This window comes from Ursus maritimus, unplaced genomic scaffold (genome assembly GCF_017311325.1).
Source record: "Ursus maritimus isolate PB19 unplaced genomic scaffold, ASM1731132v1 scaffold_21, whole genome shotgun sequence".
NCBI lineage: Eukaryota > Metazoa > Chordata > Mammalia > Carnivora > Ursidae > Ursus > Ursus maritimus.
Genome location: NW_024424564.1, coordinates 11,632,438 through 11,660,177, shown reverse-complemented (window position 1 = coordinate 11,660,177; position 27,740 = coordinate 11,632,438). Strand labels below are relative to the sequence as shown.

The window sequence follows — 27,740 nt, the reverse complement described above, 5'->3', positions numbered from 1 at the left end:
GAGGCAAGGTAGGGAGAAAGGATGGAAAGGGTGAGACCAAGGCAGGGAAGTTAGGCAGAAGGAACACCATGAGCCGAGCCCCAAGAGATTAAGTCCCCTGAATGTTGTCTGCAACAACCGGGGCAGAGGTGGGCGCTACTAGACTGTAAAGATTAAGGCCAGAGCGGGGAGGGCCTTGCAGGCCATGCTGGGAAGGGGCAGTCACACATCTCACACTGAGCTCCTTCATTCATTCAACAAATATTTATTTTTTTTAAGATTTTATTTATGTATTTGAGAGAGTGCATGAGCACGCGGGGAGGGCCAGAGGAGGAGGGAGGGGGACAAGTCATTCAGCAAATATTTAATGAACAGCTACTATGTGCCGAATGTGTTATACCAGGCATTGGAGATTCAGTGAGTATTTCCTACTTGGAGTTTAAATTTTTAAAAAAGTTCTATTTTTGAGGGTAAGGCCCACAGCTAGCTCATCTCAGGACCTCTGCAGTGCCTAGCCGTGTGCCTGACATGGAACGGCACCCAAACCCTCCAGTGAAAGCAGCAGGAAGCGAATGGCCGGACAGTCCCTGACGCTCACAGAGTTGAAGATGGGCTCAGGCGGGAGCCAGCTTGGACTGGCCTTGCACTGGCCAGGCCCTACCCAGTCCCCCTTGGGAGTTCTGGGCCTGCTTTGCTCCTCTTCCTTCTCTGACCCTCACGGGGGGATGTCTGCCCCCAACAGAAAGCAGAGGAGGCCGTGCGCTCGCTCAGGCTGTCCAGGCCACTGAGAGGGAACATGAGCCGGGGTGACTAAGCCGCCTCCTTTAACGCACCTTCCCTGAAGACATTGCTGGACACAGTGATTGGGTTCCACAGTATTATTATCGTGGCACTTCAGACAGATTTTTGTCTGAAGAAAATTTTGAGGGTTGGTTTCGGGATCGAAATACCTTCTCTAACAATGTTTCTGTAAGAAAATGCTCTTCTGGTTTCTGATGCGGGGTTGTACACTTTCCCAAGCTAAGTATCGGCGACCTGTTCTGCACGTTCCCTATACACACCCTAGCCCTAGGGAAAGCCCTGGAAGCAAGGGCTGTGCCTTCTCGGAATCCTCCTCCAGGAAGCAAACACTGGTCAGCACTTAACACCACACCTTGCTCATCCATGTGCTTGAGCAAGAAGCTAGAAGCTGAATTCAGGTGTCTGATTTATCTCACACATGGCAGTTTTGGAAAGTTTTGACCCTGATGCAAATGGCTGTCATTGTCTTGTGGCTTCATGCCCAAGGCTTCTCTAAGATTACCTCAAGAATTGCACCACAGAAAAGGCATTCTTGGCTCTGGGCCTGCGGTTTGGTCAGGGAGGGAGATGTTGTTATCCATCACCTGGCCACAGCCTAGACGACCAGTCTCCCGTCAGGAGCGGCTCGACACTTTCGTCTTTACTACACTGCTGATGCGGCTGGGGAAAACGATCTTTGAGCATTTCGTCTTAACGGATTTCTTTCCTGGCTTTTATTTTTGAATTTTTTGCAGCCTTGTTTTCATTCTTCATCACAGAATTTGACTGATGCGTTCGACTTTCAACTTCCTCACTTTTTTTGCATTGACCTTGACGTTTTTCATGCTCCTTTGTTTTTCAGCCTATTGGTTCCACCCCAGTTTCCGGGTTTCCGTTGTAAGGGCTGCATTTCCTTCTACCGTCTGTCTGTCGTCCCGTCAGTAAACACAACGTCTGGCTAAGTGAGGCTGCTGCTCACTTAGGCCGACCTCATCTTCCCAGTCCTTCCACGTCCCAGGTTTCAATCACCTCTGCTTTGTCGTCTGAGTCTTGGATGTGTGTCCGGATGAGCACAGGGATCCCCACCAGGGCTCTCTATGCAGAGCGCTCTGTGCTTAATCCCCACAAAACCACCTCCGTTGCCCTGAGCGAGGAGGCGCAGAGCAGGGCAGGGCAGCAACGTGGATTCACTTTCCCCAATCACCGCACCGGGCACCGCGTTTGGCCGCTATGTTTTGCAACAGCTATCCAGAAGCCACCCTGGTTCCCATGCATCCTTAAAGAATGAGAAAGTGCCTCCAGTCCTGGGCTTGTATCAACCAGGGGTCCACTTCTCAGAATGGAACGGCTATTTTTAAAGGTTGGAAAAACTGAGTCAGGGGGAGGTGAAGATGAAGCTCACACATCTGTCAGCCCCGTCATCATTGCCATCACCTCTCTTGTCCGTAATGGTGAATAGGACTGATAAGTGTGGTGTCTCTCCCGATCAGATGGGGGCCCCCAAATGTGAGGCGACCCACCTGAGTGGAAGCTAGCAGCATGGACAGTGAAAGGATGTATCCAAAGCAGAACAAAGGAGGCAGACGTTTACTGAATACAGCACAAGGGAGCTGTGGGCAGGACAGGGAGGGGGAGGCTGTCTGCGCCAAGGCAGTGGGTGGGGGCCGTATTTGAAGGGGGAAGGGGAAGAGGTATGGGAACGTATGGAATCTTCCCTTTCCTGGTGACTGTGCCTGGTTGCAAGTAGCCCATTGTTCAGTGAGGGCTTATGGGTATTTTAAGGAGGGTCACGTGATAGACCTGTCTGTATTCAGCCAGGGGGGCCCTCCTGGACCCCTGTGCATTTCATTGCTCAAGCCTGTGTGCCTAAAAGTGGCCTCTAGGATAAGATTTCTAGATATCTACATTTCATAAATGTGGATAACCCTATTAAGAACAAATGTATTAATATGAAATAATTTAATAAATGAATTACATATAATCTTATACAAGTGAATAATGATAGTATGTATTTGTACAGCTAAAGAATGCTTCATGTATGTGAGCTGAGAAGACGCGCCAAACACAAGTGAGTTGAATATGAGCTTTCCTGGTTCACAGAAGAATAAGCAGAGACATAGAACATGTCTGTGCCAAGGTTCCTGGGCCAGTGGTTTCCAGAATCATGAAGCTCTGGCCTTTATGTTGCCACAAGCAGGAAGGAGATACAGGAATTCCACATTTAGAGCCTGGATTGGGGTAATATTTGATTTATCCGAGAAGGCTGCCTAGAAGAGGTTTGAGAAGTTCTAGGGAAGCTTGTTACTTTAAGACAGTCTGTTTTCTTCAACCCGAGACTTTGGGTAAGTGAATTCCGGGTGGTAGCTTGGTGGTAGCAGGAGGGGCTGTAGAGGACTCCCCAGCTTGTCATTTTCCGTTTGCATTTAGATAAGATCTGGTAAGGAATTGTATAGCCAATTGCAAAGGAGTGAGTGAGTTGGTGTGATCTGAAATGCAGACAGTTTATCTCTCTCTAAAAGTCAAAAGCACAATATCTAGGACTGGGATCTGGAAATGTATGTGAGAACTTTCTAGCCCTAAGAGTTCCCATCCGGCAGTAGGTCACAGCTCTTCTAACATGAACCACAGCTTTGCAATCAGTATAAAAGTCTACAATTACAACCATTCTTTGGAATCCACTCAGCAAAGGAGGACATTCCTTGGCTGGTTCAGAAAAACCAGTGCACATTTGCACTGGGAAAGGAATGCAGTCTGGAAGAATGGCCAATGATTTACAGATTATGCCTCCTATTAACTAAAAAAGACTGAGGAAAGGAGGTTCAAACACAATTCTGCCACAGCCTCAAACATGCTAACAGGAGAAGCAGTGTGAGTGAGAAGATGGGGAAATGGTAGAAACAATGACTGAGAAAGAGAATTAAATGGTGGACGAGCTAGAACTGAGTGTGGTCTGGCTAAGGGATAAGCATCTTAATCCTAATCTCTTAGGCCTTCATGGCAGTTGTGACTTTCCAAGACGATTCTTATCTCAATGGGTTAAAAACTATAAAAGACTTGGTAGGATCGAGCAGAGAGGCACCGTTTCCACCTTCCAGATGAAGGCAGTGGGTTTGGGCGGAGTTGTCTTATCTAGGGCCACGTTGCTGGGATGAGCCCAAAGTGGAGAAACACATCCTGATTTCCAGGCCTGATTTCTGGTTTCCACCAGGTGACTATCTCTCCACAGATAGGAGAAGGTCTTGGCCCGGAGACTTAGGCGATGGGATAAACCTCATTGGAGGGAAGAGGGGGAGGAGGAGCTCCATGAAGTGCTCCTCAGAGAAAGACGATGAGTGAGGAAGACAATGGCTGGCAGGGTCTCTGGGAGGAAGAGGCTGGGAGGCTCAGGAGAAATACAGGAGGGAACTGGACTGAGACAGTGCCTGGAAGATGAGCAGGGAGATGGACATCTGGAGATGGCAAAGGAAAAGGTAAGCTCCAGCAGCTGACAGTGCGTGGAAGGAAGGGCGGTGGCCCGTGGCCAGTAACTTGGAGACTTCCTGCTTGTGAAGCCAGCGCCGTGCTGTCATTGCCCACCGCTCCTGTCAGGTAAGTCCACTCTCCTGAGTAGGAAGCACGTTACAGTCTCAGCAGAGATGCCTTTCGGCTCCCACACTCACAATTGTTAAGCACTGTGTTCGTCTCACACCAACAGGAGACGTGTAGAGATGCCCTTTGCTAGGCATGTCAGCGTCCAGGAATGCCCAGCACACCTGACTCGGGTGTCAGAGCAGGTGCCCGAGGCCTGCCCTGTGCTCACCTCCTGGATGTTCTGCTTTGCCCGGCTGTCAGAGGGATGCATAATCGTCCCCATCACTTTCATGTTGCCACAGACGACCAGGGCTTCATCCGGGGCATCTGTGTTTATTCCCACTCGACTATGACAAACAATAGATTCTGGAACTTGTCCTCGCTGCCATAATGTATCACTGTCATTTTCAAACTGCCCAGGGTTAGAGGCCTGGAAAAAATACATAAATATGTTACAATTAAAGTTACAGTAGCAGGAATAGATGATTGCTTTATTCCTCAGAGCAAAGGAAGACAGAATGTTATCTAAGCCTTTCACCTGAGAATCATATGTTCGATGGGACATTCTGACATATCCAAATAACTGTGGCCCCACACTGAGCCAGGAGACTCCCCTAACTGCTCTGCTCCCCACAAGCAGGAGCTTAGTATGTCACGGTTTGGGACGTCCAGGCTCTATTGCAACTATCTGGAAATCAGAATGTGTCAGTTACACTGGGTGGATATCAGGAAGAAGGAAACTCAAAATGACCTTCTTTTCAGGGATAAGAATTTAAAACCAGAACCTTACATCAGAAGATATTCTAAGCTTATGAAAGCCCAGAGACATAAAAATACTTTGTATTTAGCTAGCTCTTTTATAGTATTAAAACACTTTAATATTTATGATTTCATATGCAATTGACAAGCAAATGACAGCACAAATATATTTAATACACTTCAACTATTCCCTAAACACAGATGACACTGAAGAAAGAATAACAACATCTACATTTGTTGTGAGCTAGTCCACTCCCCCATTCTATGAGATGTGTACTATTAGCCTCATTTTATAGATATCCAGAAGCCTTGGAAAGGATAAACAAATTGCCCAAGGCCACAAAGCTAGTAAATTCTGGAGCTGGACTTACACTTCCCTTAATGATTAAATAATGATCCTAACTTTTCCTATTAGAAGTAACCCTGGCTGGGGGCACCTGGTGGCTCAGTCGGTTAAGCGGGTACCTTCGGCTTAGGTCATGATCCCAGGGTCCTGGGATAGAGCCCCACATCGGGTTCCCTGCTCAGCGGGGAGTCTGCTTCTCTCTCTCTCTCCTTCTCCCTCTGCCCCTCCTCCTGCTCGTGTTCTCTCTCTCAAAAAAAAAAATTAAATTATATTTTTAAAAAAGTAACCCTGGCCAAATGCAGTCTTCAAAGAGAATCCAAGTGAAACGATGAGACCAAAGTTCTGGAGATTTTACTCTTAAATAAAATTCTTTGCTGAAGAATTTTTCACTCTCCTGCCTTCCCTCCACCCCACCTCCTATGGATTCTGAATATATTTCCAAATATCTTTAAGTAAGGATCTCTGAATCCCTCCAAATCCTCACAACAAAATTAATTTGTTTTTAAAATTATGGCCTATTGTTCTAAATCCGATTTTTGTGTGTTTGAGGCAAGTTGTCACAAATTCAGACCAACAGTATAGACCCTGATTATCTAAAAAGTCAACCTTAATGCAACGTCTTCACTCTCTGCCTTTCTGGGCAATGCAGGAGACTGCAAACTCAGGGCCTGGATATGCATGGATCATCTCTGGAGAATACTCAAGACACCAATAACAACGGTTTCTTCAAGGACAGGAACTGGGAGATGTAGAAAATGGGCTGGGAAGGAGATTCACTGCTCAACATACACACTCTTGGTATCGTTTGGATTTTTCTTTACCATAAGCATGCACTACCCATTTTAAAATAATAATTTTTAAAAAACACCACAAAGTTTAGTTCTTAGCTTGGGTTCAGTGAAAGAACTTTTAGGTGTCTTCAACTTTTTTGTTCTTGCCTGTTTGAAATTTGAGCTGCACGACTCAACCATTGACATTTGATAGATTAAAGCAGTAAACGAATAGAAAGTAGTAACTTTGGACATTATTTTGTGTGACTTCACTTAAACAAAGTACTTTGCTACAAGGTCCCTAGATCCCCCTTGGTCGTGAATGGAAAATTGGCTTTGACTCAAATCCCTTTACTGCGAGCGATCAACTCAGTCCAAAGGTATACCGTATAAAGGTTGATGCATTTTGTTCTATTCTGAACATAACGAGCCACTTCAAGGAAGCAAAATAGACAGTGATGGATTTTTTCCTTAATGAGCTTTGGGATAATTATTATCATAAGCCTGATATCATGTTGGAACAGCAGATATAAGTAGACTTAATTTTTTGGAACAATTCTAACAATCTCACTTAGCTTTCATCAGATGAAAAATCGGATCCCTAAAATACGTCCAAGTCATTTTGGAAAGGGCCACAGATCTGCAATTTTCTAAATATATAGACCTATGGAGGGGTCCTCCTCATCAGTAATGGGAAATGTTATAAAGTCTGTAAACTTTTTTCCCTTCTCTGGAACCCACAATCTTAATGGGTCAAAGCAAACCGTCACATACTACCTCTTTCTGAAATTATGAAGCTGTGTTCCCATGTCGTTCAAGGGTGGTTCATTGATATCAAACCCCAAAATGAATTAAAGTCTCTAAAATACTTTTCTTACTTATCCCACAGCCCCATATATTTAGGGAAGACCTGAACGGTTTAATCTGTGTTATGACACAAACTGGCTCTGTGGTCTTGGGGCAGTCACTTAACCTTTCTGTACCAGCTTTTTTTCTTTGAAGAATAAAGATAAAATGACTTCTTTACCTATCTCACAGTGCTGTGGGAATTTATTGAAATCACGTATAAATGAATACTTTGCAAAAATGAGGATGAATGGTCTCAAATTATCCTTCACACACTGCTGTGCATAACAACTACTGTCCAACCTACACAGGCATGCCTCTGTTTATTGAGCTCTGCTTCACTGCACTTCACAGATAGTGCATTTTTTTTTTCTAAATTACAGGTTTGTAGCAAGTCTGTATCTAGGAAGTCTGTCTGCACCATTCACGACTAATGCCACAGCATCTGTTCATTTCATGTCTCTGCCACAGATTTGGTAATTCTTGAAATATTTCAAACTTTTTCAGTATTACATTTGGTATGGTAATCTGTGATCAGTGCTCTCTGATGTTACTATCGTGATTTGCAGAGCCATAAGCCATGCCCGTAGAAGACGGGAAAACTTCATCAATATGTGTTCTGTGTGTTATTCTCACGGTTCCACCAACGAGCCATTTCCCCACCTCTCTTCCTCTCCTCGGGCCTCACTATTCCTCGAAACCAACAACATTAAAATTAAGCCAATTAACAACCTTGCAAAGGCATCTAAGTATTGAAGTGAAAGGAAGAGACGCATGTTTCTCACTTTAAATCAAAGGCTAGAAATGATTCAGCTTACGGAGGAAGGTATGTTGAAAGCTGAGACAGGCTGAAAGCTGGGCCTCTTGTGCCAGATAGCCAGGCTGTGAACGCAAGGGACATTAAAAGTGCTGCTCCAGTGAACACACAAGTGATAGGAAAGTGACCCAGCCTTATTGCTGTTGTGGAGAAAGTTTGAGTGGTCTGGATAGAAGATCAAACCAACCACATTTCCTTAAGCCAGAGCCTTACGAAACCAACAATATTAAAATTAAGCCAATTAACAACTTTGCAAAGGCATCTAAGTATTGAAGTGAAAGGAAGAGACGCATGTTTCTCACTTTAAATCAGTCAAGAGTCGGATGCTTACCCGACTGAGCCACCCAGGTATCCCTAAAGGACAGATTTTTAACATAGATGAAACAGCCTCCTATGGGAAGAAGAGGCCATCTAGAAATTTCACACCTAGAGAGAAGTCAATGCCTGGCTTCAAAGCTCCAAAGGACAAGCTGATTCCACATTGAAGGTTCATGAAGGTGGCTACACCAAACAACAGATTTTTAAAGGATTTTATGTATTTATTTATTAGAGAGAGATCATGACCTGAGCCAAAATCAAGAGTCGGATGCTTACCCGACTGAGCCACCCAGGTACCCCTAAAAGACAGATTTTTAACATAGATGAAACAGCCTCCTATGGGAAGAAGAGGCCATCTAGAAATTTCACACCTAGAGAGAAGTCAATGCCTGGCTTCAAAGCTCCAAAGGACAAGCTGATTCCACATTGAAGCCAGTGTACATGGACCATTCTGAAAAGCTTCAGGGTCTTAGGAATTTATGCTAAATCTATTCTGCCTGTGCTTTATAAATGGAACAAAACCTAGACGACAGCACATCTGTTTACAACATGGTTTACTCAATATTTTAAGCCCACTTTTGAGACTTACCACTCAGAAAAGATTTCTTTCAAAATATGACTGCTCGGAGCACCTGGGTGGCTCAGTCCGTTAAGCCTCTGACTCTTGATTCTGTCTCAAGTCATGATCTCAGGGTCGTGAGATTGTGCTCAGCAGGGAGTCTGCTTGACATTCTCTCTGTCCCTTTCCCTCTGCTCCTCCTCCCCCTGCTCTCTCTCTCTCTTAAATAAATCTTTAAAATAAAAAAGTATCCTACATCTTAAGAAAAAACAAAAAACATATGACTGCTCATTGACAATGCACCTGGTCACCCAAGAGCTCTGACGGAGACGTACAACGAGGTTAGTGTTGTTTTCATGCCTGCTCACAACATCTCTTCTACAGCCCATGGATCAAGGAGACATTTTGACTTTCAGGGCTTATTATTTAAGAAATATATTTCATAAGGCTATAGCTGCCATAGATAGTGATTTCTCTGATGCATCTGGGCGGAGAAAGTTGAAAACCTGTAAAGGATTCACCATTCTAGATGTCATTAAGAACATTCCTGATTCATAGGAAAAGGTGGAAATATCCATATTAGCAGGAATTTGGAAGAAGTTGATTCTAGCCCTCATGGAGGACTTTGAGGGGTTCAAGCCTTTAGCAGAGGGAAGAAACTGCAGATGTGGTGGAAATAGGAAGAGAACTAGAATCAGAAGTGGAGCCTGAAGATGGGACTGACTCGCGGCAATCTCATGACCTAACTTTCATGGATGAGGAGTTGCTTCTCATGGGTGAGCAAAGAAAGTGTTTCCAGAGATGAAATCCACTCCTGTTAAAGATACTGTGGAGACTGTTGCAGTGACATCCAAGGACGGAGAATATTACATAAACTTAGTCTATGAAACACTATCAGGGTTTCAGAGGATTAACTCCAATTATGGAAGAAGTTCTACTGCAGGTAAAATGCTATCAAACAGCATCCCATGCTATAAAGAAACCATTCATAAAAAGAAGACTTCGTCAATGATGCGGCAAACTTCACTGTTGTCTTATTTTAAGAAATTGCAGGGGCCACCCCAAACCTTCAGCAGCCACCCCCTCGATCCTGCCAGCATTGAGGCAGAACCCTCCACCATCTCTAAACCATTGCATTACTCTCTGAACGTTCAGATTATAGTTAGCATTTTTTAGCAATAAACTATGTTTTGATTAAGGTATGTACATCGTTTTTTAAGACATAATGCTGTTACTTACTAGACCATAGTATAGTGTAAACATCACTTTCACGTGCACTGGGAAACCAAAAACTTCATTTGACTCGCTTTATTGCGGTGGTCTGGAACCAAACCTGCAATGTCTCCAAAAGGGGCCTGTAATCACTTAATCTGCTCTCCTCAGCGACAGACCTGCAGAGTGGCACAATTCTGCGAGGAAGCTCCACTCGCTGAGTAAAATATAAATGGCGCCCTCTGCAGGTGCTTGGAACAGGAAACAGCAGTTAATAGTAACTTGAGATTGTTCTAAGTTTGGAATGGAAAGCTGGAAATTCTTTGTTTTACCATTGTTTGGGCTTCGAAAGCAGCAGCCAAAGAGCATATTAGGAAAGCTTGAGTTGAGGAAGACAGTTCACAACAAATTTTTGTTCCTTTTGAGAGGGCTCGTGGAAAATGGGACTAGAAATGCTCCCTATCAGTGCAGCTCAAAGTGTGGTCTGAAGGTCAGCAGCCTCTCCTGGAAACTTGTTAGAAATGTATATTCAACCTATTAAATAAACTGTGGAGGGAGGATCCAGGTATCTTTGTTTTACTTTCTGGGGGATTCTCTGTCCCATACACTCCTGGTCGAGTTACCCCCTCCAGAGTTAACAAAAGTTGAATCCCAACCACGGGGTGAAATGGACATTGCCCCACATACTGATTCCTTTGGGTAAATAAAAATTCATCCAGGGGCGCCTGGGTAGTGCAGTCGTTAAGTGTCTGCCTTCGGCTCAGGGTGTGATCTCGGCATTCCGGGATCGAGTCCCACATTGGGCTCCTCTGCTGGGAGCCTGCTTCTTCCTCTCCCACTCCCCCTGCTGTGTTCCCTCTCTCGCTGGCTGTCTCTCTGTCACATAAATAAATAAAATCTTTAAAAGAAAAAAAATTCACCTGAACTCCAGAAGATTGGTGTGTGTGTGTGTGTTGTTGTGTATGGGGGGAAGGAAGGGAGTTTTGTAGAAAAGGGCGAGAGCTGGTAAAAATGGAGCTGGGCCCTGGGATGGCTCGGCTCTATACCCATGCCTCACCATCCTTTGCAGCCCCATTATTTCTTTTGCTTTCCCTGCCCCTGTTTGTAGGTTTCTCATCTTAGGACTGTGCAGTTTGCAGGGCAGTAAGGGGGCATTTCTTGGGGACGTGCGTGTTTTTATTCTTCTGGAAAAGAAACTGGAATAATGTATTCATTTTCAAACTAGGAAACCCCGGTGCATCTTTGAAAAGGCAGACAAAAGTAATCATCCCTCCTGCTTACAACACAGCACTCCAAACCAGGTTTAATTATGTGTTTTAGAAGGAAAGTGGAGCTGAATGAAAACCTAGTCATTAACAAGGAGAATCTGAAGGAACTCCATGGCAGAATGCTCCCAAAAACAAAAGACCTGGGAAATAAATCTGTCTTTGGAGTAAACCTTAATTTCCATGAAATTGGTCAATTTACACGACAGGACCATAATATATTTCTAAAGCTGTTCTGATTGACAACCCAGATGAACAATTCCTGGGTCTTGCCCATCATCCTCTCTCCAAGGAGAATTCTGACAAGCTAGGTCTCCTGAAGTCTTCCTGGAGGCTGGAAACGCATCTAGTCTAAGCCTCATACATTTGCCCTCACGTTAATCTCCGTTCTTGGGAAGAATGATTCTCAGGCCTCAACATGAATCTGAATTTGCTTAGTGCAACTGGCAGTTCTCCATATAACGTAGTCTGCTCTTATAACATGTTCAGTGGTCAAATTTTTCTTCCTTCATTCCCGAGCTAAAACTAACAGACCCAGGTTATGGCCTAAGAGAGCACATCTGGCTGTTTTGGAGAATGTGGGCTGGTCTGCCCTCTGTCCAACCATAGGTATACGTCCAAGGCATAGAATCCTAGGCGCAGGAAATGTGCTCTGTGAACATTTCAAAAACTCACTCATTCGAACAATATCACCATTTCTGAAGCTCAGTTTTTTTTCTCTTGGTTGGTTTAAATGTTAAACGGTTAAATAGATTCAAAAACTGCATTCATTTTCACTTCTGCATTTGGGGTTAGAATGAAATAATATCAATAAGATATTTCTAGTTTGGGGGAGGAGAGTGGTTTGCACTGCTTACCATTCTCCTTCTTCTCATTGTTGCTAGAGTAACCCCTGTATTACCCAGAGCACTTCTAGAGTAGGGCATCCTCTTTAACCAAAATTTATGGCTAGAAGAAAACAATGAAATCTGGAATATAATCACTTTTTTTAAAATAAAAATTTAGTGAATAACGTGACATCCAAACTATACTAAGTGTAATCTAATGTTTTTTAGTATTCATAGCGAATATGAATTGCAGGAACACTCAACCTTTCAAAGTGATCATGAATTAAATCACCACTGCGTCTGGATATAAGGAGGCACCAATTAACAGAGTCCCGGTAATAGAATATTAGACAGTAGCACTCTCTCGTATTGTTGCTGTGTGGACTTGACCGCAGCCAGAGGACAGAGCTTCCAGCAGGAAGTGGAGAAACCAGACACCAGGTAAATTATTCAAGGTACGCAGGTGACTCGCAGGCTGCCTGACTCAGGCATGAGTTTCCCAGCTCAAAGCAGTACTTCCATAACATCTAACCTATGCTAACTCTGAAAAGAATGGCGTCGTCTGTCTTTACTCCTCCCAGGCTTCCAGACTTGACTTTTAAATCGCATTTGTTAGTGCAGCACAGCAATCCCAGATGACATCAGACCAGGGGTCGAAGACCGCCCTGAACCCTGCTGGGGGATGGAGAACCACTGCCCGCAGCCCATGACCAAGGAAGAGGGCCCCACCGGCCTTCGCTGCAGGGGAGCCTTGCTTGCCACAGATTAGATCAGGTCCCACAAAAACCGGCAGGGACAGAGCCTGGCCTTTACCTGGGACATCTGGACATAGGGGTTTTACCTCATTTCCATCATCCCTTCACCTCCATTGAAGCTTGGAGATGCAGTTTAAGGATTTCCACTTACACGTAGCCTATGATTTTTAATTGATTTAAAGAATTATACAGAGGGCCCTTTGTTTCGGAATAGCCCAATGCAAGAAAGGAAAGACTCATCTCCCCAAAGAGGTACATCTGGTCCCCAGGCCAAAGAGTAACAGCCACAGAAGTTGCTGTACTGAATGATTTTTCCTGTTGGACTTTACATGTCCTCCCTGTGGCACAACACAGCCCCTCCCCAGCTGCCAGGCCTGCAGTGACCTGTTACCTTAGGCCGCTGGTATTCTCAGCGGTGGCCAGCCTGGCCTCACACAGCTGCAGCTCCGGCTGCCAGCAGTTTTCTGTGTCTGTGGCTGCCAAGATTCCCGTCCACAGCTGTGACCAATCATTCATTCAGCAAAACGTGCCGAACCGTTACCATGCGGTAGGCAGGGGACCAGATGTTCCCTGGGTCACCAACATTTGGGGTAGGAAATGCCTTCTTATTACTTTCCCCACCCTGTGGGCTTCAGGATCAGAGAAAACTAGGTTGCAGCCCAAGCCCCATCAGTCGCAAACCGCGATCAGGACGAAATGAGTTTCTTGCCCTCCTGAGCCTACCTCCTCTGCATGTGAGGAAGGTAACGGAAGTGTGACACAGTGTAAAATGACGTCATGCTGAAATTAGTCAGCCCAGTGCCTGGACCAGTTTCTCAACTACAGCACTACTGGCATTTTGGAAGGGGATCCCGGCTGCAGGGGTATCTCGTTCATTGAAGGTACTGAGCAGCACCCCTGGCCTGGACCCACTAGAGGCTGGTAGCACCCCCAACTGTGACAACCAAAAAATGTTTGCAGACATTGCCAAATGACCTTTGAGGAACATAAGTTCTCCTGGTTGAGAACCATTATGTGAAAATGAAAATAATAATATCTGCCATTATTATCATCATCCTTTGAGAAACAGCAGACTTCCAGCATGCCATTGAAAATGCAAATGAAAAAAAAATTTTTTAATTGAAAAAAAAAAAAAAAAGAAAAGAAAATACAAATTCTCCTTCAGAGGAGAAAAGCAGGTGGGATCCAGAAACGTCAAAGAACTGAAGCTTACCCTTACAATGATCCGTTCAGAGATGTGGGCAGACAATACATAGCACTGGTCCTGGTGAGCAGCATACAGTCCAACCACCAACATGAAGTACCTAACTCAGAAACAGCAGATCAACACATCAGGAAACAGAGACACGATTTGTGCCAGCAAATACCACCCAACACTTCACGGTGAATTTACCTAGATAGGTTTGCATATTTAAAGATTTTTCTAGTCTCCTCTAAGTTGCCCTTCCTGTGAAATGAAAGAGCAGTCGATTCACTCAATATTTTTCTGGGTCCACCCTCGGCCGTGTCTGAGGTATTCGTGAGCTGTTCCTCACATCACTGCTCACAAACAGATGCACAGCAGGTGGCCACCCAAGAGGTCCCTTTGCCCAGAGCCACGCAGGTCACGCACCCTATCCCAGCAGGGCCTGCCCAGCCGCACTGGATCCCTCCCACCCCGTCTGCTCTTCCCCTGTACACCCTCCACTCATGACTTTAGTCAAAGACCTCGACCCTGCCTCCAATTACTCCCAGTGCAATTTTCATCAAGGTTACTTCAATTACTTCTTCCTATGTAACACTGATGAGGCATTTTTAAGATCAGATCATTTCTTGAAAGTCAAAATAAAACTATCCCTATGAGAGCAGCTTTGGCTTTAAGAACGGCATGTGAAAACCTTCCTCTGTAACTCCACAGAGTCTCTAATCCTTAGAGAATAAGAGTTGTCCCCCGTATCGAAAGTAAAGTAGTTATAGTAATAATTGTTCTTTTCATTACAAACATTAGCCGTCATCTGAGTCCTCAAAATGTGTCATACGCTGGGCTAAGCCGTTCATCTACAGTATCTCACTTAGAATCGAGAAGGATATAGTCGTTGTTCCCATTTTACAGCATGGGTTAAGTTACATGCTCGAGGTCACCCAGCGTATACGGCAGGATCAAATTTCAAATTCAAGTCTTTCCAACTCTAACACTTACGTTCTAAAACCAGTGTTCCCAGATTTGAGGGTGCATCCAAGTCACCTGGAGGATTTGTTAAAATACACATTACTGGGCCCCACCCCAGAGTTTTCGATTCAGCAGGTCTTTGGTGAGGCCTGAGAAATTGCACCTCTAACAAGCGTGCAGGTAACATGGTCTCTGAGAGTCTGGGGCCACACTGTGAGAACCACAGGTTTAAATCATTAGTTCATTTTCTTTTTTAACCAGAAAAGACGACAGCAGAGCTCCAGGACTCAGGGCTTTATACTGGTGACGAGCACACAGGTTCAAGCAGGGCGGTCTGACGGTCCTCAGCCTTTGGACAACAGTGAGGCATAAACGTGTGGTCACTCCAGAGAATTAGGGAGGAAATCAAGGCAAGCAGATTTGGAGCTGGACAGGGGAGCAGGCACTGTGGGGGTGAGGATGGACAAGGAAAGACGCCTAAGGGAAAATGAGATGTGTTAATAAATGGCAAGAGTCCAAGAAGGGGGAAAGGGGCCATGGGCGGCCTGGTTTACAGGCTGGTAGGACCGAGAGGACCGAGGGGCCTCCGGAGGGCACCGGCTGGCCACGATGGGTGTGCACGCAGATGCTAGTACCTTTGGTCAGGATTTGGTTTGCCCTTCTTCCTCATGTTATTCGCTGTAGTCTCACTGAAGTGTAACCGGCCCAATGTAACTTTGGTGACCTGGTCAGCCAGCAGGTCGATTCTAAAACAGACAGCAGAAATACCAAGACACTGTGAGAGAATGTGGACTCTGATCACCTCTAACTCGTTCTGAGATTCCCAGGTATGTTCGGTCCCCCGTCCCCATCACAGTGCGGAGGACAGTTTACTCCAGGCACTGATTTTTAATAAACTCTCCACAACACGGGCAGGAATGGCTGCCGGGGAATTAACTCTCGGAAGGTGAGATATGCTCATTTAGCAGAAGCTCGAGCCCAGCGTTTCTGACTCATCAGGGCGGTGTGCTCCCCACACCACGTATGGGTTCCTTTAACTCCACCACGGAGAGAAAGGACTTTTCATTTGGGCCTCTGCCACTGTTGCTAGGGCACTTGCCTCCTGACAAGCACTGTCTCTACGTTCCTCATGAATTCCTTTGCCTCCCCTTCCGTCTTTGCCTTCTCCTGGCCTGGCTCCCACGGAAGACCACACCCAGCCTGTCCCGGCAAGGGAGAACCAGAGGCACCAGGCAAGTTCAGTGCTGCTCATACATGTGGCTCCTGCCTGAGCATCAGCCTGTGCTCCTGCCTGGTCTCTCCAGGCAGTAGGATCTTCTTTCCAGCCCAGATGGGATTGACTCAGGGTCAAAACACTGAGATGTCTCAACTACATCCCAGCCAAACAGTCCAAAAGCAAATCCCACTCTGAGTCCTTCCACAGGGTGAATGCTCCCTTTGGACTGCCATATTACTTTGGATAATGCCAGTCCTGCCTGCTATTTTGGAACCCACCGGGCAGTCCATCAACATAGCTTTAAAAAATAAGAAGAAACGAGTTCTAAGCACAGCATGAAATTAAAAGAAAGGTCTAACCATAATCTATGTCAAGGAATCCAGGTAGTTAGCAAGGGTGTTATAAACGGTTGTAAAAATAATGATGACTTGGGGCCCCTGTGTGGCACAGTCAGTGAAGCGTCTGACTCTTGGTTTCGGTTCAGGGTCCTGGGATTGAGCCCCCACATCAGGCTCTGAGTCCAGCGCAGCATCTGCTTGGGATTCTCTTTCCCTCTGCTCCTCCCCCCTGCACTCACTTTCTCTCTCTCTCTCTCATGAATAAATAAATCTTAAAAAAAAAAATAATGATGGGGCGCCTGGGTGGCACAGCAGTTAAGTGTCTGCCTTCGGCTCAGGGTGTGATCCCGGCGTTATGGGATCGAGCCCCACATCAGGCTCCTCCACTAGGAGCCTGCTTCTTCCTCTCCTACTCCCCCTGCTTGTGTCCCTCTCCCGCTGGCTGTCTCTATCTCTGTCGAATAAATAAATAAAATCTTTAAAAAAAAATAATAATGATGATGACTTACAAATGGAACTTTTTACAAGAATTTGTTTGAAATTATTCAATGCATTTTACTTACTTTGTTTTTGTTGCTAAGCATGTATTCACAATATTAACATATTACTGATGTAGTTTTTGCAATGGGATTCCTTTTATTTTTTATTTACATTTTTTAATTGAAGCATAGTCGACATACAATGTTACAGTAGTTTCAGGTGTACAGCATGATGATTCAACAACTTAAGCTATGCTCACCAAAAGCGCAGCTCCCATCTGTCACTGCACGGCATCACTACAATACCATTGACTCTATTCCCTCTGCTGTACCTTTCATCCCCGTGACTTACTCATTCTATAACTGGAAGCCTCTGCCTCCCACTCCCCTGCACCCATTTTACTCCTGCCTCAACCCCTCCTCTCTGCCAACCATCAGTTTGTTCTCCATATTAATAGGTCTGTTTCTGCTTTTATTTGTTCATTTGTTTTGTTTTTTAGATTCCACATATAAGTGAAATCACATGTCAGTGGGATTCATTTTTAATAATATAAATTAGGCAACAGGTCTTTCTCCCAATACATTCACAAAGGAATTCAGACAAGAAATTCTTACTTAACAGGATTGAAAATCTTTTTGCTTCTATCTGCTTGGGATTGCTCAATAGCAATTATTTGATTGGTGGCTTCTACCTGTGTGGAACAAGAAAAAGTAAATTAGTTACCAAATCCATACATTCATTTAATAATAAAAATGTCCATTAGTAAAGCAAGTCCTTCAAAAGTTTTCCAAGGCATCATGATAGGCACTGGGTAGAAGGAACAAGTCACCGAAAAGATGTATAAGACAATGGCCCCAACCTTAAGGAGTATGCTATTGGTGAGAAAAGAAATGAATACGTGTAAAACTAAACAACAAAAACACAAGACAACAGAAAACTTCAGGTGAGCAGTGAAGATGGTGTGAGCTCGTAGATGATTAAAACAACAGGAGCAAAACAGGAGCAAGGCAGCTCAAAGGGTACAAGCCTCCATCCACTCATTTACTCATTCATTCCATAGACACTTGCTGAGCACCTGCTATGCACCAGGCACTGCTCAAGGCATTCGAGATGAGCCGTGGACAAAATTAACAGAAACCCCAGCCCTTACAGAGTTAACATTCCAATAAGAATAACAATAAACAATGAAAATAAATTAAATACAGAGAATGGCATTTTTTTCAGTACTTGCTACAAAACTCTTCTTGCTCTGAACGAATTGTGGCAAGGGTGTGGTGAGATCTGTCCTATCATATATGGCCTGTGGGTATTAGCATAAGGACAATTTTTCTGAAAAGCAGCCGGGCAACATACATCAAGAGTTTTAATAACGTTCATGCCTTTGATATATAAATTCTTCTGGAATGTATCCTCATGCAGAGACAGGTATACATGGATGTTTACTGAAGTTTGATTAACAATGAAAAATTGAAAATAAGCGAATCTTATAATAATGCAGGAATATGGTACATTTATACAATAGAAGCTATATATTCTTTGTAAATGATATTTTATAGGGTCTTTAATAATATCATATGTTATTTTCATAATATACTATTAACAATATGAGATTAATTTTAGTAACAGAAAAAATTAGACTACCAAATGCTGGATCCCAAATATGAATGAATTTTCTCTCTTCTTTATAGTTGTCTATTGTATTTCAAAATTTTCACAATGGATTCATATTATTTCCATAATCAGAAAAATATGTTTTGTTGTTGTTTATCTGTTTGTTATCTGTGTTTTCTTCTGTTTTGTTTTGGTTTGGTTTGGTTTAAGAGCTCAGTTTGGAGCAAGAGCACCTCATGCGTCAAGCTCTATTTTGGGAGACTCACTGCCTAAACTCAGGTTAATAATTGGAATAAAATATGCAATTAATGGATGCTTCTCCCCCTAAGCACTGGATCTGAGATAATAAGGTTACAAATCCTTGTTGACCACTCAGAAGTCATCCTACCTGTATTCTAAACCCAGCTCCCTCATTTACTCACCTTGGGTGAATTGTCTAACTTTACCATGACTCAGTCTCCCCTCTGTTAAACTGAAAAAGTGGGGACATTGACTAGATTAATGGCTCCTTGGCTTTTTTAAGTCAGAGACCTATTTGAGAATTTGGTGAGAACTACAAATCTCTTGCATATGAAAATGCACCAGCAGCAAAAAGAATAAAATATTACAGTTAGTAAAAGAAGTGCAAGATTTTTATAGTGAAAACTATCAAAATGTAATTTGAAGTGATGCTGTACCAGTGTCTGAGCCAGTTTCAGGCTTAAGAAGTTGGCAGTTCCCACTTCCTATGTCTTGGAACATTTATTCTTAGAACTTATCCACCATGCTGTGAGGAAGCACAACCTATCCCACAGAGAGGTCCACATGAAGAAGAGCCAAGGTCTCCCGGCCAGTCTCATTTGAGCTCCCAGCCAGTGGCCAGCCCCAGCCTGACAGACATATAAATGAGCCATCGTGGAAACTGGATTCAGGCCCAGCTGAGTCTCCCCAGCTGATGACTCCTGAAGAGACATGAATTGCGAAAGCCAACCCCTAACCAACCAGCACATTTGTGACCCAAATAGAGATCGTCATTATTTAAGTTGCTAAGCTTGGGGGGGGGTGTTATGCAGCGATAGATAAATGGAACACTTAATAAATGTTGGCTTAATTGAATTGAGCTCAGTAAAAGACTTACCTTAACCCCAAAAGCTTTCAAGTAAAACATTTCTATTGGTTTCAGGCCCATTTGGGTTTTGACAAATTTTGGACTTCCCCAAACTTGGATATGGATGGTTATCTGAAAATGGTTCTTCTTTTGGCAAACAAAAGCTTCATCTGCTGGTGAAAAATTAAATCCTTTGTCTGTGACAACTCGGTAGCCTATATCAGGTCTATGAAAAGAGGAATCAAGAAAACAATTTAACAAACATTTTCTACATATTTTCTTCCATTAATAATATTAATAGTATAAACATTTCAAGAAAATATACTGTGGAAAGTGACTTTTGCTATATTTAATCAATTTTGTGGATTTTTGCTGAGGAAGTAAAAATGCTATTTCGAAACACAGATGGTTATCTCACAGCATTTTATCTTCTCACAGGGAAGAAGTACAGTTCTTGACAAATGGAAGCACTGTCTCCTCAGCCTCTCTTTTCCCTTTGTGCTTTCTAGAATTCTAATTTGACTTCACCATACCACAGAAAGATGTAGTCTAGAAATTGAGAAGTACTGCATTAACTCAGACCTGTGAAATACCTGGGATAAAATTCATCTTTTGCTTCCCTTAAAAAAAAGGCCTAAATGTCATCAGCAACACCACACGCAAACAGTCCCTCAAATGAGTGAATATTCAGCCTACTAGTGGTTAGAAGAACAAAGCAGGCTGGTCAAAATTACTAGGAATAGCTTTAAGCCAGATTAACCAGAGCCAGTCAGAATACTGATTGAAGACCCATTTTCACCAGAGTTTGGTCATTTCCTTTTTATCCTCCTGATCCGGTAACAGCACTCAAAAGCTATTATGCTGTTTACTTCTGCTGGGAACAGAAGTGGGGGGGTGGCTAATCAGACCCTTCCTATCAAATTATTTTCAATATCAAGGCTTTGTATATCACATGTTTAATTAAATACCTTTAAATGTTAATAAAACTAAAACACCCTACATGTGTAACATTACTGAGTAGAGAAGAGAATATAGAAGGTGAAACTTTTTTGGTGAGTTTTTCCCATACATGTTGTAGATATGGAACATGATTTTTAATTCATCAAGATTCCTAAAAGTGGGTTTTTCCTCAGGAAGGAAGCTCCTTCCCAGGACCGGAAGCAGAGGAGGGCAGGACTTACTGCTCTGCTGCCGTGTGGTTCTGTGCTTCCTGGGATCTCAATTGGGACGGCTGCCATTAGAAGGAACAACACCGAGTTTCTAAATTTTCCTCTAATTCCAGAGACAGAAAATATGAATGAGTCTCTTGGGAAAAGAGTGTTCATTTTCTTTGCAAGTTAAGCACCTTCCCCATGGATCACGTCACTGGGTCACTGATTACTTCCAAGTAGCTGATTCGTCAAAGGCTCCACAATCATAGTGCCCGCCAGCAACAAAGTCAAGAACATTCACTGAATGAAGGATTTGATAAAGACCACATGTCTTAGGCTACCTGGAAACTTCATATTGACTCACGTTTCTAGAACTAATCTTCTAATTTACTCATCTAAAGGCTAGAAGAATGGAGTTGTATAGATTTTACAGCAGAGGGTAATAAGAACTGTCTTGGTTGAGAAAAAAGGAAATACCTTTTTGTGATTTTCCATGTTTCACTATAAAAAACTCTGAAGGAAGGAGGTAAGGTTTATAGCTCAGTCAGCTATAAGCATTAGCCTGAAATTTAAAGAGAGCTAGAAACAGAAACTGAATCAACCAAAAGCAATTATGCGGTTGAAGATTATTCTGAATCTTAAACACCAATCTCTAGTTATAGAAATCTGTTTACCTAAAAATAGTGATTCTCTGTCTTTGATATCAAAAGTTAGACATAAAGTCAACTAAACTGGGTTTTTAAAAGCTCTTTTAACACAGGTTTTAAATATCACTCAAAAAAAAGTTTTTAATAAACCTTCTATCCCCTAACTTTATTGCTTTTAGGTAATTTAAGGAAACAATATTTTTGTGGCAAATTAGACATAATAATCTGAAACAAGCGATTTTCTGTCTCAGTGATAGGAGTAGTGAAATCAAGACAACCTGAAGTCTAATGTAGATTAATGTTTTCTTCTTCTTGCACTTAAGAAAAATGAATTATGTCTAAGCATTCAAAATAAATCTGCCTCTATAGTTTTGAGCTGATACCATCCATGTTCTCCTTTTTTTCCAGATCAGTGGAGCTTAGATAGGCTGTGCAAATAAACTTAAAAAATCTACTCAAGTAAGAAGAAGAATAAGTTGTCTCAAAAACTTGATCAAGGGTTTCATACCTCAGTACTCATATTTAAAATAGCATATGGACTACCCAAAAGACAACCAAATGAAGGCTAAGACTCGAAACCAAGACCAGTGGACCCTTCCTTTCTTTTTCTAATTGTACACAGTGGCAAAGACACGAAGTTGTGACATTTCAATGAGACAATTAGTAATTTGCTTCATTCTGCTTCCCATTCAACACACCAACTCCCAAAGTCTGTTTAAGTCCTTAGAAATTTTTTTAAGGAAAAGATTTCTTCCTTCTAGTTCATTCAACATGGAAGTCCTAGAGAGAAGTTTTGCTCTTAAAGAAGCAATATTTGATTTGGAAAATACCATGGAAGGCCCTCAAGTTTGCAGATCAACGTTTCTCATTTCATATTATATTTATGACTTGAAAGTCCTATTCTTTAACCATTAACATTTTTTAGATTTTTCAAGAAGGCATTTATAATCTTGAAAATTCTAGAAGACTTAGGTAGGCGAATTATGCTCTAAGGAAAAAGAGAAGGCTCTGAGGATGTTTAAGAGCAATAATATGTAAGCCCACATTTATTTTTTAAAACTATAATGTCGTATGATTAGGATGACAATTTTCCAGTTTAAAGATAGTTTGTATGGCTTCCTTTCAGTCTCTACACACAAAGCCACGACCAGCTAGGATAGTTGCAATGTATGTTGACAATGAGCATGAAAATACTGATTCACAATGTAGATATTGTGGGGGGGGGGGGAATGTCACCAGCTAGCTATTTAATGTGGCCACCGAAACAGTATTCTGTGGAATTTTTAATTAACAGCAGGATTAAATGTTACTGATTTGGGAAATCCCCATTTTCCAGTTTGTAGTTTGAACTGGGTATGTGATCTCAGATTCACTCTCCCTCCATCATTAGTGGATCAACTGTAATGAGATAGAACTACAATCCAGATTCTAAAAGGTCAGAAGCCCGTGTCCCAACTATTCATTAGTTGGAATGCAAAATATAAGGAGTAAGACACACTTCCTCATGGACCCACCCTATTTGATCAGAGGTGGCAGCAAAGCCCAAATCCTTGGATTTAGTCTTGAGAGTTATCACTGCCTTTCTTCCCTCACTCCTCAGTACACCACCAGGAGGCCCTGGGCCACTTACAGTTTTTCATAATGACCATTGAATAAACCGTGCCAAGGCACACTTTGGTATGGCTGCCACTTCAGAGAAGGAGAACACTGGTCCACTGGCGTCATGTTCTGTCCCTCACTGTCGTAGTCTTGCACTTCGCTGCTGAAACTCCTACTTGTCACTGCAAAGAAATCGGTGTGTTAGAGCCTTCCTCCAAGGCTGATTTTCCTAGACTCACAGGCAGTTGCACAGAGCAAATGAACTGGCCACGTATGAGAAAGAGTGACCATGTGGGAAGTGACAAATGTTGGGAGGCAGGAGACATGTGGCTAGCCTTGTTGGAAACTAAGCCCTCAGTGTCCATCTACCCTATTTCCTGCCTAGCGTCTCCCCACTTCAAGTCAATGTGGTTCCAGTGAAGTCCACTCCCAGCCAGAGGAGGACACGGGGACCCAGGTTGGATCCGTTAAAGTACAGTGTTTACTACTTGCATCAATAATTGGGTCAGGTTGACTCATGGCCCAATCCCATCCAAGCAGAGTGAATCTCAGCACTTCAGGAGACACTGGTTCAAAGATGCCAACTCTTTCCCATGAGCTTTAAACCCATGAGATACATCCCCAAGAGCTGCTGGCACCATTTTGGGACATGAAGGCAAGGCCTGTCTGGGAATGAAGCCCACACAGCAGAAGGCAGAGTTGAGGATGAAGGGCACCCAGTCCTGATGGTGTGACTTAAGTTCTGGGATCCAATTCTACACTCTTGGGGGGCAGGAGCCAGTTTTGTGGAGGGTTTTTTTTGTTTGCTTGTTTTTTGCTTAAGGCAGTTTGAGGTTTTGGGGTTTTGGGGGTTTTGTCCTTTGTTTCTTTGTTTTTGTTAATTGCAACGAACACATTCTAATCTGTTACAGGTTCTTTGTGGCACTAGCTTTCTGAACTTAGACGAGCTATTTATTCACTTAGTGTCTTACTTCCCTCAACTGCAAGATAGAAATTAAAACAGATGTCTTGCCCATCTTGCAACGTTATACAAGCAGAGAGAATATCATAGTACAAGTGAAAGCACTTTCAGAAGCTAATGCCAAGATAAAGTAACAGAAAATGTCGTAAGTATGTAGTATTGACTATATGAAATTGCTACTGTTCTGTGTTAAAATAACAGCAATTTCACATGCGCAAGCTACTATTTTTGCATAATCCTTGCAAATTGTCTTAATTTGAGTATGCCTCCAAACCGTATGATTCAACCTCAGATAATTTTTATGTAAATTCTATTGGTACACTTTCTGTTTCTCTTTTCTTTTAACTCCATGACTATCATTCATGCCTGACATCAAGAGTGAAAGGGAAATGGTGGGTGTTCACAAGATCAGGTGCAGGCCGAGAGCAACAACACAGAAATATGAGCTGAGCTCCTGGAGAGCGTGCACTTAGCCCACACCGTGGAAACTGCAGGGTTTTCTTTCACTCGTCTAACTTCCTTTCTCTATCCTTCCACTGAGGACTTCCTCAAATGAATAAATGACGGAGCTGCTTTGGGTTGTCTCTGATCTCAAATGTCAAAGAAAATGTGTTTACCTTGGGGTAACCCTATTATGCGTCACCTAAACAAAACATCGATTGTTCCAGATTTGTAAACAAGCATTTTGAAAAGATTTCTCAAAATCATGAAAAACTATTTCCCAGCTTAGAATACAGGAGGTCAGCAATGCAAGGACCTCTTCATACCATCTCTCCTCTAAAAGTTATCAGACCTAAAAACTTTTCAAAACAAACACCTTCCATGGTTCTCCCACTTTTACCAAATTCAGAGAAAGGAAGAAACCAGTTCTACCAGCTCTCCTTCCTCTGTCCTCCAGTGGAGAGAGGGTAAAGGAAATTCAAGAGCTTGGGGTTTGGAATCAGTGGGCCTGGGCTTGAGTCCCAGCTCCGCACTTACCAGCTATACAATCTAGGGAAACGGTTTCTGGTCTCGGGGCTTCAGTTTCCTCATCTACAAAATGGGAGTAACTGTATGAAGTTGGTGAAGGGATTCGACGAGTTAGGTCTGTAAGTGCTTAGCACAGTGTCTGTCCCCAGAAAGGGTTTAAACAATGGAGCGTTTTGTTTATATCATTGGCACTGTCCTCATCACATGGTCTTGTGTCAGCTCAGGTGACTCGGTTATGTCTAAGAAGCCTCATCGAATACTTCTGTTCTTGGCCTCCATGGTAACTCTCTCTGATGTGAAATAACTCACACCAAGTGCCTGAGTGAGTATCAGCTAACTTGGGCCCTTTCCCACTCATGCATGGTAGCAAAGTCAAGGATAACAGCATATCCTGCTTTTTTCCATTTTAGCAGAAAAGGGATGGGGCAACCACTCCAACAGGACTGACATAGCCATGGCTTCCCTGGGAGCTGGATATCAGCTGGTGAGACCCAGAGACCACAGGTCCATACTGAAATTCGAGGCACAAGCCTGAGCCCGATACTGGGACCTATTACTATTCACACTAATAATAACATCTACTACTCCTGTGTACTTTCTTTTTTTTATTTTTTTAAGATTTTATTTATTCATTTATTTGAGAGAGAGAGAGGGAGGGAGAGCACAGAGGGAGAGTGAGGAGAAGCAGACTCTCCACTGAGCAGAGAGCCCGATGTGGGACTCGATCCAGGCCCCTGAGATCATGACCTGAACCAAAGGCAGACGTTTAATGGACTGAGCCACCCAGGCTTTCTCCTGTGTACTTTCTGTACCACACGCACTGTCCCCAAGTACACCAAGACACTTGACATAGTTTCTCATCAACTCTTCAAGGTAAGGATGCCTTTGTTTCAATCAACTTTCTTTACTGAAGTATAAGATACATAAAGAAGAATACACAAGTCATTAGTACACATTTTGATACTGTCTAATAAAATGAATTATACTGCGTAACTATCATTGGGCCAAGAAATAGGACATGTCCGGCACTCCAGAAGTTACCCTCATGCCCTCTTCCAGCTACTACTTTCTCCTGCCCAAAAACAAATCACTATTCTGAAACTAATACTATAGAGGAGTTTATAGAAGTGGAATTATATGATATGAATTCTTATGTGTTGGCTTCCTCTGCCCAACATTATGTTTACGGGATTCACTCATTGTTGCAAATGGCAGTCATTTGTTCATTTCTATTACTGTAGGAATATGCGACAATTTATCCTGCTTTGGATAGTTGTTTGGGTTATTTCAGTTTGTGGTTCTTGTAAGTAATGCTGCTGTGGATAATTTCGTGCATGTCTTCTCGTGGGTGTACATACACATTTCTGCTAGACATATTCCCAGCGGTGGAATTACTAGGTCATAGGATATGCATTAGTCCATGCAGCCAAACTGATTACAGGAGGTTATGAGATCAGGATTCCTAATGTCATTTAACAAATGTGGAAATTGGGGTTTAACCATCTGAAATAACTTGCTCAGTGTCACAGCTGTTAAGTGGGAGAGCCAGGGTTCAAGCCATCCTCTTCCCTTCACGCTACACTGAGGGTCCCTAGAGAACATGCAGCAGAAAAGGAATAGAAGTGTGAAGGCAGCAAACTGACCAAGTTTCCACTTTTTGGAAAAATTCATAGCTTGCATTTTAATGTCTTTCAGAACATTCATTTATACATTACTTTTAAAAAATCTTAGAAATGGGTGAAGTAGAAATTATGATTCTCTTTGATAATCAAGAAAAGTCAGTCTTAGGGAGTCTGGGTGACGCAGTCAGTTAAGTGTCTGACTCTTGGTTTCAGCTCAGGTGGTGACATCAGGGTCCTGAGATCCAGCCACTCAGTGCAGTTTCTGCTTGTCCCTCTCCCTCCCCTTCTGTGCAACCCCCACCCCCATGCTCTCTCTTTCTCAATTTCTCTCAAATAAATAAATAAATCTTTTTTTTTTTTAAGATTTTATTTATTTATATGACAGAGAGACAGCCAGCGAGAGAGGGAACACAGCAGGGGAGTGGGAGAGGAAGAAGCAGGCTCCCAGCGGAGGAGCCCGATGTGGGACTCGATCCCGGAACGCCAGGATCACGCCCTGAGCCGAAGGCAGACGCTCAACGACTGCACCACCCAGGCGCCCCAATAAATAAATAAATCTTAAAAAAAAAAAAAAAGCCAGTCTCAGAAAGTCCCAAGTTGCTGAGGAGATGAGACAGATACTTTTTCTGACTTTACAGCGTGAGCTCAGCCAGTGCACCTCCCTGGGGGCCAAAGGCCACAACTCTGGGGCTAAAAAACCCTTTTATATTTGAGGTTCACACCATGAGTCCATGAACCCTCTTACATGTGGGGTTCAGGTCAGATGGAAGCAGGAACCCTCTCATATGTGGGGTCGAGGCCATGTGGGGCTGGAAACAGCTAGCAGGAGGCTGCCCACAAGCTATTTGCTCTCTAAGCAAGATTTGACCTCTGCCCACAGCAACCCAGTGATTCCACATTGTGAGCCTATAAATGGGAATCTTGGAACCCGTGGACAAAATGAGCTGCTCGGGAGAAGGTCACCAGAAAAGCCTTCCTGAGTGATTTAGAACCTCCCCTCCCATCAAAATCCCTGTCCAAAAAGAATCAGACTAGCATAAGCTCCTCCTTCGTCCTCCCATGTACCATTTCCCCAGGACCTTCGTAAAAACCCTTGGCCTCTGCCAC

The 27,740-nt window shown here is 43.3% G+C and overlaps 1 protein-coding gene across 1 annotated transcript in view; it reads right to left on the bottom strand.

Annotated features, from left to right (window-relative positions):
• The window catches only part of MYRFL (myelin regulatory factor like), a 113,942-nt gene that overhangs the window by 42,808 nt on the left and 43,394 nt on the right, over positions 1-27,740 (bottom strand). Inside the window, exons 5-10 of the mRNA XM_040637808.1 lie at positions 23,113-23,263; positions 19,715-19,910; positions 17,601-17,677; positions 15,588-15,698; positions 14,017-14,107; positions 4,559-4,759 (exon numbers count right to left, since the gene is read on the bottom strand). Coding sequence (XP_040493742.1) covers positions 4,559-4,759; positions 14,017-14,107; positions 15,588-15,698; positions 17,601-17,677; positions 19,715-19,910; positions 23,113-23,263 — 827 coding nt within the window. The remainder of the gene's footprint in view (positions 1-4,558; positions 4,760-14,016; positions 14,108-15,587; positions 15,699-17,600; positions 17,678-19,714; positions 19,911-23,112; positions 23,264-27,740) is intronic.